Genomic DNA, 11652 nt, shown 5'->3' on the forward strand with positions numbered 1-11652 from the left:
CACGAATCGTTGGAGCTTTCGTTTTATAGGGCAGACTTGTGTCACCCACATCAAAGACATGCTCTGCCCGCCCTCGTAGCTGGCTTGTCCCCAAAGTGCCGCACTAACGCCCCCTTCCCCGTTTCGGCTGCACCACCATCCTGGCGCCAGCCTGCTGCGGAGAGGCGCAGGCACGTGGCGTTTGACAAGATTCCCAAAAAAGTAGAGTCGGAAGTAGGTTTGCCAGTCTCGCTTTTTGGCCGTGAGGAGAAAATAGCCGAGAGAGCACTGCACAGCTTGATCATGGAACCAGCGGCGGCCTTCGCCTGCGTGTTTCTGCGTGGGAAGGACAGCCCTACGCCAGGTTCTGACGCACCCAAGTGCCGCCTCCGCAGCGGTAACTGTCACGCACTCGCAGGGCGGCCGGGGCTGGCAAGGACCGCAGGAGGCCAGCGGGTCCACCCCTGGCTCAAGCAGGGGCACCCAGCGCTGGGTGTCCAGCAGCTTTCGGCTGTCTCCAAGGACGGAGACTCCACCACCTCTCCGGGCAGCTGGGCCGGCGCTCCGTCACCCTCCAGCTGCGACGGGAAAAGGGAGGGCAGAGCTACCCCACTGGCAGCTTTCACAGCCAAACCCGGCTCTGAGCACCACCTGTCAGTGAACTAGGCACGCGCCGCACCAGTGTTCTCCAGAGCAGAGCTACCCCTTGGCAAACGGCGCGCGCTTCCCGTGATGCCAGCAGGACCAGCAGAGCCTGCCTTCCACCCTACCCATCAACGGGCCCGTCCCGCAGGGACGCGGGGCAGGATGACCACGGAGAACGGGGAGAAAGCGTGGCTCGGATGAAGGCTCTTCCCCTGACAACGCAAAGTTACGCCAGCCTCGTTCGTTTTGTTACTTTATTGAAAGTGGCAGATCCCTTTCAACATTTTTAAAAACTAAACCCATTGTTGCTCTGAATACTGGACGAAGTTTGCAGGGATTGTTTCCTGTAAGAAGTTCACTCGTTACACTGCAGTGCACGTGAGTAGTGACACAAGGTACCTTATCGACACGATTTGCTACCGTCACCAACAGCAACTTTAAAAGCAGCGGGAGCCCTTCAGCCGCCTTTCTGCCGGACCGCAGCCTCCGCCTTCCCCCTCGGCAAGGTTCCCGTCTACCCCTTAACACCGTCTCCTCAGGAAAACATAGGCTTGTCCCGCTCTCCACAAACACGGGTGCCGAGGCTGCTCTCGCCACAGGGACGCTGCAGCACGGCTCCAGCAAGAGCCAACGGCAGCGCCTCTCCTCCGCCAGAGAAATCCACGGCCTTTGCTGCGCCGGTATTCACCCATCAGGGAGGAAAAGCGCAGGCCAGTCCTAAGCCAGAGCGAACTCCGCATGCCAGGAAGAGGGAACGCACGTTCCTTTGGAGCTACTTCTAGCCCAGCGCTTCCAATCCGCAGGTCTGAATCGAAGTACCAAAAATCCAGCCCCATTCCTAGCGAAGGGGCCGGTCTTTTAACAAACCGCTGAACAGCTACAGCTTTTGTTCTCCGTGGCTTTGGGGTGAGCCACATCATTCACACGCAACACCCAGACAGAAAGCCCTGGGTATCTAAGATCTTGCTGACTTAATGGGAATATCTTTACAGTTAGAGAGCAGATCTCTAGCAACCAACTATCAGAAGTTATTTTCCTACGTCTGTTTTCCTAGACCTTTAGAGGTCCACGGAGTTAAGATCTGTGCGTTCACCTGAAGTACAGGTTTGCTTCATAAACCAGTATCACACAGGAAGCAAAGCCAGTCGGGGTCGGCTCCGCTGACACCTTACACAGCCAACACAGCAGCGGCTGCTCTCCCTTCTCCGCTGCAGCAGAGCCCTGGCTTCAGCCAGTTTAGATCCCAGACTGGAAGAAGAGCCAGAAAGGGAAAGCCAAGAAGAGGAGGGAAGCCTGGAGCAGGTTTCGACCCAACAGCCACACCACGCTGACAGCGCTGCTGCCAGCCATCTGATTTACGCCTTCTGCAGAGGACAGGTTTCTTTCCTCAAAACTGCTGCGCAACGGCGACGTGCCGTTTGAACTGGGGCCTTGTCCGTGCCGTCGGCTGTCGTCTTCCTCCCGCACCCTTTAATCCTTCTGCAACCTTTGGGCAGGCACAGGAGGTGCCTACTCGGGGACTAGGCCTGCCAAACCTGCCTGCCTAGTTGCAGAAAGCAGCAAGGAAAGGAACTCCACCACCCCCGAACCAAGCGTAACTGCTTTGCCACCCAGTCCCTGGAGACCCAAGGCAAGTCCTGCTGTTGCCCACGTTAGGCAAACCGAGGCCTGATACAAAATGAGGTCCCAGAGCCAGAAAAGGTACAGTCAGCAAACCCGTCTTCCTGCGAAATGACAAGCTGGGAAAGCGCAGCAGCGTGTTAGCTCAGCTGCTGCTCTGCCTGAAAGCCTTCCGGTACTCGTGTGCGGAGGAGCCAGAGCAGTCCTCCACAATAACCGGAGAGCTGCTCTAACTTTCCCAGAGGCTGTAACGCACGGAGAGCTTCCAAACACACCTGCACTCACACCTGACTGCTCACAAACACTCCTTGGGGAAGGGCAGGAGGCTACACCCATCAGACTCGCCTTTGAAACATATCCCAGTGGAAGAGAATCTCCCTCTTTTCCAGCAGCCAGGCATTTACCAGTAACAAGCTGTGACTCAAACCAAGCCAAAACGGATACATCCATAGGGAAACAATTAAAAACTGCATTGATTACATTGTAAAAACAATTAGACCGCCCCTCTCGGGTTCTGCAAAAGGTCTAAATTGTACTTGCATTGCAAACCCCATGCCGGGTTATCATGGAAACACGTGTAACATGAAGGCTCTGAAATGTCCTGGAGTCTGTAACGCACTGTTACATCCAACAGCAGATGGTGGTCTGGATTAGAGATGGAGTTCTGATGAAGCCGGAAAAAAATCCTTCTCCCCCTTGACGACAGCAGCAGGGAACGCAGGGGTCAGCGGGCAGAGGTCAGGTGGTTCCGACTGTGTGAAAACCTGCAAGCGAGAAGGGTGGTGGGACCGCAGCCGCGGGAGCCGGGGGCGCTGTGCCAGCCCTGTCTGCCGCCCCAGAGGCACTCTCCCCACTCCTACTCCCACTGGCGCTTTTCTACTCAAATCTTGAAAGAAAAACAGCAATTTAACAAAAAGCCAAGATGGCATTTTCTCCCAGGCTTTTAAGATCCAATTTTAGGCTAACGAGACATCTTGAGCGCTGGTGTTTGACAATAAGAAACCGAGCAGGGTCCCCAGGGTTTTGCAAACCCCCAAAAGCCCAGTCTCCTGCACCTGTGTGCCAGGCAGCGGTGCCGCTTCTAGGCTGAGAGAAGCGAACGGTACCCCAACAGCTGCCCCTGCGCAGCCACCCAGCACCCGTCTGCGGTAACTGGCTGGGCGAGAGGCTCAGGTTTGGGCAGGCGCCACCCAGACACGCCGTGAGCTCTGGGGTCAGCCAGAGACAAGGGCGTTCTCTCCTTCTGGCTTTAAGCAGTTACTAGATGAGGGACCTGAACAGAGCCGCAGCCCGCTTGCTTGGAAGCTGGAATGACTAACAAAAGGCCTCCAGGATGACCAGTATGGTCAGTGCGTAACAGCCAAGGCTCTTCACTTGACAGCGCCTGACGGACACCCAAGCTACAAGGCACAGACTGCACCAGCTCACACCCGTCAGAAACGAACGCGTAGGAAGCCCAAGCTCACGGGAGTGGCTTGGGTTGTGTTTACATCCACAACCGGGGTGCAGAATGACCCTTCAGCCACACGTACAGCAAACTCCTCCGCTTCCAGCCTTCTAACCAGCGAGGGGCCAAACATTAAGTGCCTTGGCTGGTGAGGAGAGGGCAAGTCTTTGTGCTCTGCAACATTCATCTCCACGACAGAAACCTGTTTGCTGCGAGAAAGGACTTCTGAGGCAGGAAGAACTGCTTCCATTAAATGAAGCGGCTCATTAGGTCTGCTGTCATCAATATTCACTTTTGGGGTGTTTGAGTGCTCAGTACCAGCCTTCACCACAGCTACGGAGTACGACAGGGTTAAGGTCGCTGCCAGCTCCGCCCCGGCTCGCACCCCAGGGGACACTCACCGTTGTACCCGCTCCACCATGTGTGCTATCAGTTTGTCAGAGATGCCTGGGCAGGACTCCTCGGCTAAGCTAAAGGCATTCTCCAGCTCCTCCATAGCTCCCACGTTGCCTCCAGTCTGCTTGTGCTTATCTTTAAGCTGCAACCCAGAAACAATGCGTTAGTGCCTTATCTCGCTGCAGAAAGCGCTGGTCAAGCGGTGCAGCACAGACCTTAAATCCCCTTCCCTCTCAGCATGACTCTGCAGGGGCGAAGGAGGACACCTGCACCCTTCTTAAAAACATTTTAAAAGACTCTTTTTGTAGGTCAGGAAGCTGAAAGGCCAATGCCTGGAGCTAGGCCTTTCCTTCAGGTGCTAATAGCAATGAAGTGCTTAACAAACTGGCACTGACAACAACGGCCCACCGCTCTAATAACCACAGAAGAACTTAGTTGCTTCTAGTGACAGGGAGGCCAGGTGAGACTACTGCCATCCTACAGATCCTGAGCCACGTGGCCTCGAGCACTCCTCCCCAAGAGGCAGCTTTCCCAGAGGATGGGAACGAAGCCCACACACCAGCACCTGACCTCAGCGAAAAGCCTGTCTGCATCTCCCCTTGTCAGCGCGCCCCGCCAAGGCCTCACCGGCCACGAGTCTCCTCGCACGTGGTTCCAGCCGTTGATGCGAAACAGCTAAACCTCTGTCCTTAGGGAACTCCCGATGGGTGGCGGACGCTGAGCCTGAGGGAGTCTGTCACTGGAAAACCCACAGCCCCATCCTCCCCAGCGCCTCCCCTCCCTCCCTCACACCAGCGGGTGAAGTCACTGCTGAACAGGCCCGTCTGCCCACTACCCACTCTCCAGTTCAGTTAAGCTCCCGTGAGGCTACGCTGATTAAAGGGCTTTACATAAGCCTCACAGTTCTTTGCCTGCAATTCTAGGATCAGCCTTTCCTGTTGTTGGAGCTCACCTTTCCTTGTGGTCCAGAAAGCAGGACAATGTAAACACTAATCCCCAGATGGAGCTGTCCCTGTACTCCAAGTCCCTCTTTGGAAACAAAGGGTCCCGGGCCAGAAAGAGCGGCTGCCTCTTGCGTGGGGTAACTCCTCGGCGGCAGGAGCAGCTCACATGCACCTCTGCTCGTTCGGAAGCAGCAGGGAGCATGGAGGGAACCTCAACTGCACCTCAAGGACACAGGTTCCTTAGGCCAGAACCAGCTGTGATGCTAAAGCCAAGGGTCTACCTGATCAAGGAGTGCCTGTCCCCGAGCACAACCAGACATGGGGTCTGTCCCACGGGTCAGCTGCCCGTTTATCGTCACCCTTTGGCACCAAGCCCCTGCCATCTGCCCAGCAGCTGGGAATGTCAGCAGCTCGGGGCACCCTGTCGCTTCCGAGAGGCTGGCAGGGGTCAGAGCTGTACTGCGCGGAGCCTTGCAGGTTGGCTTTTATTCACTGCTATGTATTTATTGGCAGGGAACTGGAACAGAACGCTGCCTGCAACAGCAGCAAAGCAGATTTCCTACTTGGAGACAAGTTTTCTTCCAACCCCCTGCCACTATGTGCAGAGGTGAGTTATTTCAGAGACTGCTCAGAACCTTCCCCGCTGAGTGGCATCAGCGGAGCCGGCAGGGAAGTCTAATCGAAGGAAAGGTGGATCAGCAAATCTGGGGCAAGGGAGTCCAAACCAGCAGAAACAAAAGGCCCAAGAAGCCACTTCCCTCCTGGAACCGGTGCAGCAAGGTTGGTGAGGAGAAGCAGGAAGATGCACTCGGTTTGGAGAACAGACAGCACCCAGAACCAGACGGCAGCAATTACGCTGTACAAACTGCCTGCATCAGAAACCAACATCGCTCTTCTCTCACAGGCCTTGGCCTGCAAGACCCAGATCTGCCTCATGCTCTGCCCTCTGGAAGTCAAGCCCAATGGAGTACAGGTGAGGCCAGCTAGCTAAACCCGCAATTTCCAAAGCGGTGCTGTCTCAGGAGTACTTTCCAGAATGACCTCTGCTTCCTGGCCTGCAACAAACCCTCTTTCCATGGAGCATCAGGCCTGAGAGAGATTTAAGTCCCGAGACTATCCCTGAAAAAGCACAGTTCTCTGCTGGGCCACCCCCTGGACCAGCACCAGGACCTAGAAAACAAGTCAGGGGGCTCAGAGAAAGGGTCTCCATGACCAAGCACCCCAGGGAAGAACCGGCATGTCAGCTGAACCTCCTTTCCTACTCTCCTGCTGGGAACACTGAAGCCCTTAGCCAGGAGCCCCCGCAGGACTATCATCCTCTTCTCCACCCTTCAAACCCCACCCAGCTGGAAAGCCAATTCAGCTCTCTGCTGAGGCAGACACCGTCCCATCATCAGCGGTAGCTTTTCATTCAGCTCCACATCCCCACACAAGGCAGGGAACCATGGGTTTTCCAACCCATTTTCCCTCTCAACCTTCAACAGGCCACGTGGTAGGTAACCCCTCAGCGTGCTACCGACAGCAGGCAATGGACAAGATGGGCTGGTGACTGGCAAAGCCAAGTCCCGCTCCAATCCACGCAGGCTCCCTCGGCGACTCTGCCGTGGGCAGCAGCACACCGCACAGGGGCAGGGAACAGGCACGGCGACAGGCGAGCCCGAAGCCCTGCCTGCCCTCACAGGAGCTGTGCTTCAGCCACAGAGCCCAGGGACACCAGAGCCCAGGCAGGAGCAAGCCTACATCACAGCTGAGAAACTGGTATTCCTCTACCTTACCCTCACCAGGAGACAAGACAGTAACGCTGTGCTTCCAGGAACACAAGCGTATCGGAGAGGACACACCTGCATTCCTAACACAGAGCACAGACCTCTGAACAGAGGCACAAATGCTTCGTGGTCCTTAACCCCACCAGGTACCTCACCCCACCTCCCTCCTCCAAATCCTTCCCTCAGGTATCTCTTCACCTCCAACCACCACGGACACCAAGAAGGTTCTGCTCACCTCCCCAAAAACTGGGTGCACAAGCGTGGAGAGACACTGTGACCGTGGCTGCCTCTTGATGGGCTCAGCAGGCTAGGAAGGAACATGAAAAGAAGTTACAAGCACAGGCAGAGGCTCTCAGGGCACGCAAACTACTAAGCCTTCGGTAAATTCACAGCGCCCCGATGGCAGCCCCCTCTCCAGGCCTCAGGAAAGCCACAGACTGCAGTACCCCAGCGATGCGGAAGAGGCAGCTCTGGGGCACTAGCCCTTGACACCAGACTAAAGCAAATTTCAGACAGAGGCTGAGTAACCGGCAGCTTGCCTAAGACCCTCCCAAGCTTGTGTTAGTTCAGAGCGCTTCCGAAGGAACTGATGGCAAACAGACCTTCTGGGAACCATGAAGAGCCATTCCTTTGTGCAGCTTGCCCAAGGAGTTGGGGCGAATAGTTGGTGGGAATGTCCAGATTGGACCCTGGTCTCCATCCTCTGTCTCTCCATCGCTGCAGACAGAAAGGGGAAGGTCAGGACAAAGCCTCAGCTCCCTACAGCAGGTGTTTTACCCACGGATTTGCAGTCACAAGCTCTCCCTGACCCGACTGTCATGTCACCACAGTGCCCCAGGCATTGCCCTATCCCAGAAAAAATCCTAAGGAGAAACCGCTTCAGTCTCTCAAGCCATGGACACACACATGCAGAGCTGCTGTCACAGTTATTGAAGCCCATAGCTCTTAGTAGCTAACTGAAAGTGCATAAAACACAGGCAAAAGAGCCTTTTTTACTAGTTAGGCACAGACTGGATGTTTCCTGTCAGAGCTCCTGCCTCCTTACGCTCAGCAAAGAGGCTCCGCGGGTCAAGGCCCGAAGAAAGCACCGGGTCCCGCCGAACAGGAGGTAACAGCCCGTTTGTCCTGGCAGCACACACCTGCGCCCCCAGACAGACGCTCCAGGTCTCCCCGAGCTACCCTCCGCCCGGGTGGGGAAAAGGACCCGAGCTGTTTGCAGCAGGCTACCCTGGGGCACCCCTCCGTGCAGAACACGTACGTACATATCGGAATCGCCAGAACTGGAATCTTCTCCGTGGCCCTCCGACTTCCAGCGCTTGAATCGGTCGATCAGCTCCATGAGGAATGAGGTTTTCTTGGTGTAACGCGTGATGAACTTGTGCTTTAGCAATTCTTTCGCCGTCGGCCTCTGGGGCAAAGAAGGAAAGCCTGCTGCACCCAACCACCTCTGTACGCTAACCTCGCGCGCGCACCGGCTCCGACTCCGGTCAGGCTCGCCTGTCCCTTCGGCAAGCTCAGCGCTTGTATCTCCAGGGGCCTTGCACCAACAGCTCTTCTGCTAAATACAACTTTGGCCTCTGCAGTACCTTCCCCAAATTCACAGCTGGAGAGCAATACTCACAAATCTAGGATCCTTATTGAGGCAGGCTTCCACAAACTCCTTGAAGGGCTTGCTGTGGTGACCCTCAAGTGTAGGAGGGTTATTTTTAGGGATCAGGAAGAGAACCCTCATGGGATGCAAGTCAGAATTTGGAGGCTCTCCCTTTGCTAGTTCAATGGCTGTAATTCCAAGGGACCAGATGTCTGCCTGAAAAAAGAGCCAGAACAGTGACAGCAGGGAACAGGGAGGAGCGATTCTGTAACACTGAAGCATGCAACTCTAGCGGAGCCGCAGGGCCAATCACGTGAGATCAGACAGGGTGTTGCGTGTCTAAAGACAAACTTCTGAAACGGACCCTCAATTGTAACATGAAGTACCGATCTTGCCATAGGCAGCACTTCCAACCCCCATATGAACCCTAGCACCACCTCACGTGGAGTAGCACGAGCAGCCCTCCTCCTGTTCCCAGCTCACCTTGAAGTCGTACGCAGACTGTTTGATGACCTCTGGTGCCATCCAGAACGGCGTCCCAACAAAGGTGTTTCTCTTGATCTGTGTGTCTGTCAACTGCCCGGCCACCCCAAAGTCAGCCAGTTTCACATCTCCTTGTTCCGAAAGCAGCACGTTGGCAGCTGTTCATACAAAGGAACGTGAAGTCCTCCGGTTTCTGCATCACCTCCAGCCCTCACAGAACTGAATGCTGAGACAGGACATCCCCCGACACCCTCCTTTACCCCAGTAAAAACCCTCAGCTTGGATTTCCAGCTTCACACTCATTCTCATGCTCTGACCCCTGCTGGGTAACAGGGAATGAGTTCCTACACTTGGCTGGATCAGAAGGGGAATATTTCTGGGGTAGTAGCAAGGAGTAGATGTGAAGGGCCACACAATCAACTAGACATGATTTCTGAAAGATTCCACGAAGAAGAGAGGGCGAAACATGGCCCAAGATACCTCAAATGGTCTCAATCTTTTTTCAGAGTAGAACTGAGCACAGGTTAAACAGCAGATCCTTCTAGAGAGCTCACAAGTCCAGTCTTGCATTTCACTCAGACAGCAACACTGCTCAGGTTTTGGGATAGGGTTTTTTTCATAGGACTTTTCATTCAGAGAGACCTGACCTACAACCTTTCAGCATTTCCCCACTCTGCTGGCAGCCAGCAGTCCTGCAGGGCTTGCAGTGCTGGAAATGTGTGGTCTCACAGACGCCACAGAACATTTTCTATCTATATTCCTGCATGAGGTTTCTCTGCAATGCTTGTTCACGTCCCCTCCTGCAGAGGGTCAGAGCATCCAACACTGGCCACGTCTCCACAGCCCAGCCCGCCACCCTCCCTGCTGTCCTGTGACACTCTGTGCTGGGTGTGACACTGCTCTGTGGGAGGCAGGTGCCAGGTCTCTGCACTGCAGACGGCCAGTGACTATAAAAATCAGTAACAGGATAATCTGACACAAGCTGCCCTGATTTTCTAGGGCTGTGAACCCTGCGTGAGGCCAGCTCACCTTCACAGTAAGTTATAGCCATGATAACCAGCACACACACGCCTTGGGGTCCGGCAGTAAAGCAAATGTCCAGGCATAACAGAGTCAATAATATTTGAGCACACCCTTCATTGACTCCAAGCTACAAATGCCAGAGAAGAGCTACAGATCCTTACCGGTACTGTAAACTCTAAAGACATCAAAAACATGAGCTGCCATAAAAATGACAAGCATCAGATTCAGAAACAGGCAACCCAACAGGAAAAGCAGCACTGAGAAACAGTCTTTGAAACCTCTCAGGTTACCGCTGTGTAATACTTCTGAATCTGATGCTAGTAACATCCCTGACAAGAAAGGGAGCTGAGCCCTCCGCTCGTACCTTTGATGTCCCTGTGGATCTTCCTCTCAGAGTGCAGATAATCCAAGCCCTTTAGAATTTCTCTCAGGATAGTAGCGATGTAAGTCTCCTCCAGGGGTCCCGGCTTCAGCTGATAAAAAGCAGAAAGATGACTTAAAAGAGGGTGACTGATGCGTTAGATTTTCCTGCCTCTCAGTTTGATACCTGGAAACCTTGGCCAAGCAGGTGCTATTCAGCAGAAAAAAACCCAGTGCACATTCTGCAAGCAGAAGGCTGGACTTTGCACCTGGCAACGTTAAATGGAAAACTTCTGGGGGATTTTCTGTTAGTCTGTTCAAGGCTGCCCAAACAGCAGGATGCTCATCTCTCCCTTCGGCCTGGAAACACTCTGGTGAACATAACATCTTCACGGTTTCTCATGTTCAAGTCTCTCTGCCAGCATGCAAGAACCGGATTTCAGCCACTGCAACAGCCTGGAGACAACTTCTACCCTCTGGCTGGGGATTATAGCATCAAAGCTCTCTTCCTTTCCAGCAGTTCTCCTCTAAAAAAGTCCTGCCTTCTCAGGGCAGTAACTGAGGTTCTGACACCAAGATGACTTCTGATGATGATAGCACACCCCCTACCCCCACCCTTTCCTCCAAGTCAGTGCAGGCTCAGTGGATTTCACTACGTGACCTTAGTTACTGCTCTGGAAAAACACAGCAATATTTTGGGGTTTTTTTTTTGTCCTAAGCAGAAAAGCAAAATCCCGTAACAGAATATGGCCCAAAACTTTGCCCACGTGTTTGTTCTTCACTTGTATTCCCTTAAAATCTGGGGTAATTGTCAGACGTCACTTGTGTTATCAAGCATCTGGGAATCCTGACCGTAGACCAGGTCCCTGCTGAGCTCGATGCCATGCAAGCGCTGAACGACACCATGAACTCTCATTAGGTGATGGCTTTGCACCGCTCGGAAACAACTGGCTGCTGTCCCATTTCAGTGCACTGGCTCTTCCCATTGTAAAGCAGCAGAGCGTGCTGGAGAAGAGTGCTCTGAGAGCTGAGCTCTGTGCAAACATTTCCTCTGTCCTGGGATATGCATAACCCGCCTGTCTGTCCTGCGCCGCCTGCCCTTCCGGCACAGGGCTGCCAAAAAGATGGTACGTGGCAAGCGAGGGTCTGGCTTAGGGGCATTTCACAAACCACGGCTCCAGTCGATGTGTGGTCCAGAGCTTACTTACCAAATCCAGGGCTGAACCTCCTCCTAGGTACTCCATGATTATCCACAGCTTAGTTCCCTGCAAGCAAGAGCACAAATCAAGAGCAGACAGTAATAAAAGCAGACAGAAAAGTGAAACACCCCGGAGGCAGTGAGACAGATGAGTAGTCTGGTATACAACCCAAGAGATGTTGCAGCTCCCAGCTCACTCT

General features: G+C 54.2%; 1 protein-coding gene across 2 annotated transcripts in view; it reads right to left on the minus strand.

Moving 5' to 3' along the window:
* Window positions 1-2172: 2172 nt before the first annotated feature.
* STK25 (serine/threonine kinase 25) overlaps window positions 2173-11652 on the minus strand; it is a 16448-nt gene continuing 6968 nt past the window's right edge. Inside the window, exons 3-11 of one of the 2 annotated variants that reach the window (XM_010155832.1) lie at window positions 11463-11519; window positions 10259-10367; window positions 8872-9029; window positions 8419-8604; window positions 8060-8205; window positions 7400-7514; window positions 7033-7104; window positions 4093-4229; window positions 2173-3008 (exon numbers count right to left, since the gene is read on the minus strand). In XM_010155832.1, coding sequence (XP_010154134.1) covers window positions 2969-3008; window positions 4093-4229; window positions 7033-7104; window positions 7400-7514; window positions 8060-8205; window positions 8419-8604; window positions 8872-9029; window positions 10259-10367; window positions 11463-11519 — 1020 coding nt within the window. In that variant the 3' untranslated portion in view covers window positions 2173-2968. The remainder of the gene's footprint in view (window positions 3009-4092; window positions 4230-7032; window positions 7105-7399; window positions 7515-8059; window positions 8206-8418; window positions 8605-8871; window positions 9030-10258; window positions 10368-11462; window positions 11520-11652) is intronic. The other variant, XM_010155834.1, reaches the window with a different exon arrangement.

This window comes from Eurypyga helias, unplaced genomic scaffold (assembly GCF_000690775.1).
Source record: "Eurypyga helias isolate BGI_N326 unplaced genomic scaffold, ASM69077v1 scaffold26407, whole genome shotgun sequence".
Classification (NCBI taxonomy): domain Eukaryota; kingdom Metazoa; phylum Chordata; class Aves; order Eurypygiformes; family Eurypygidae; genus Eurypyga; species Eurypyga helias.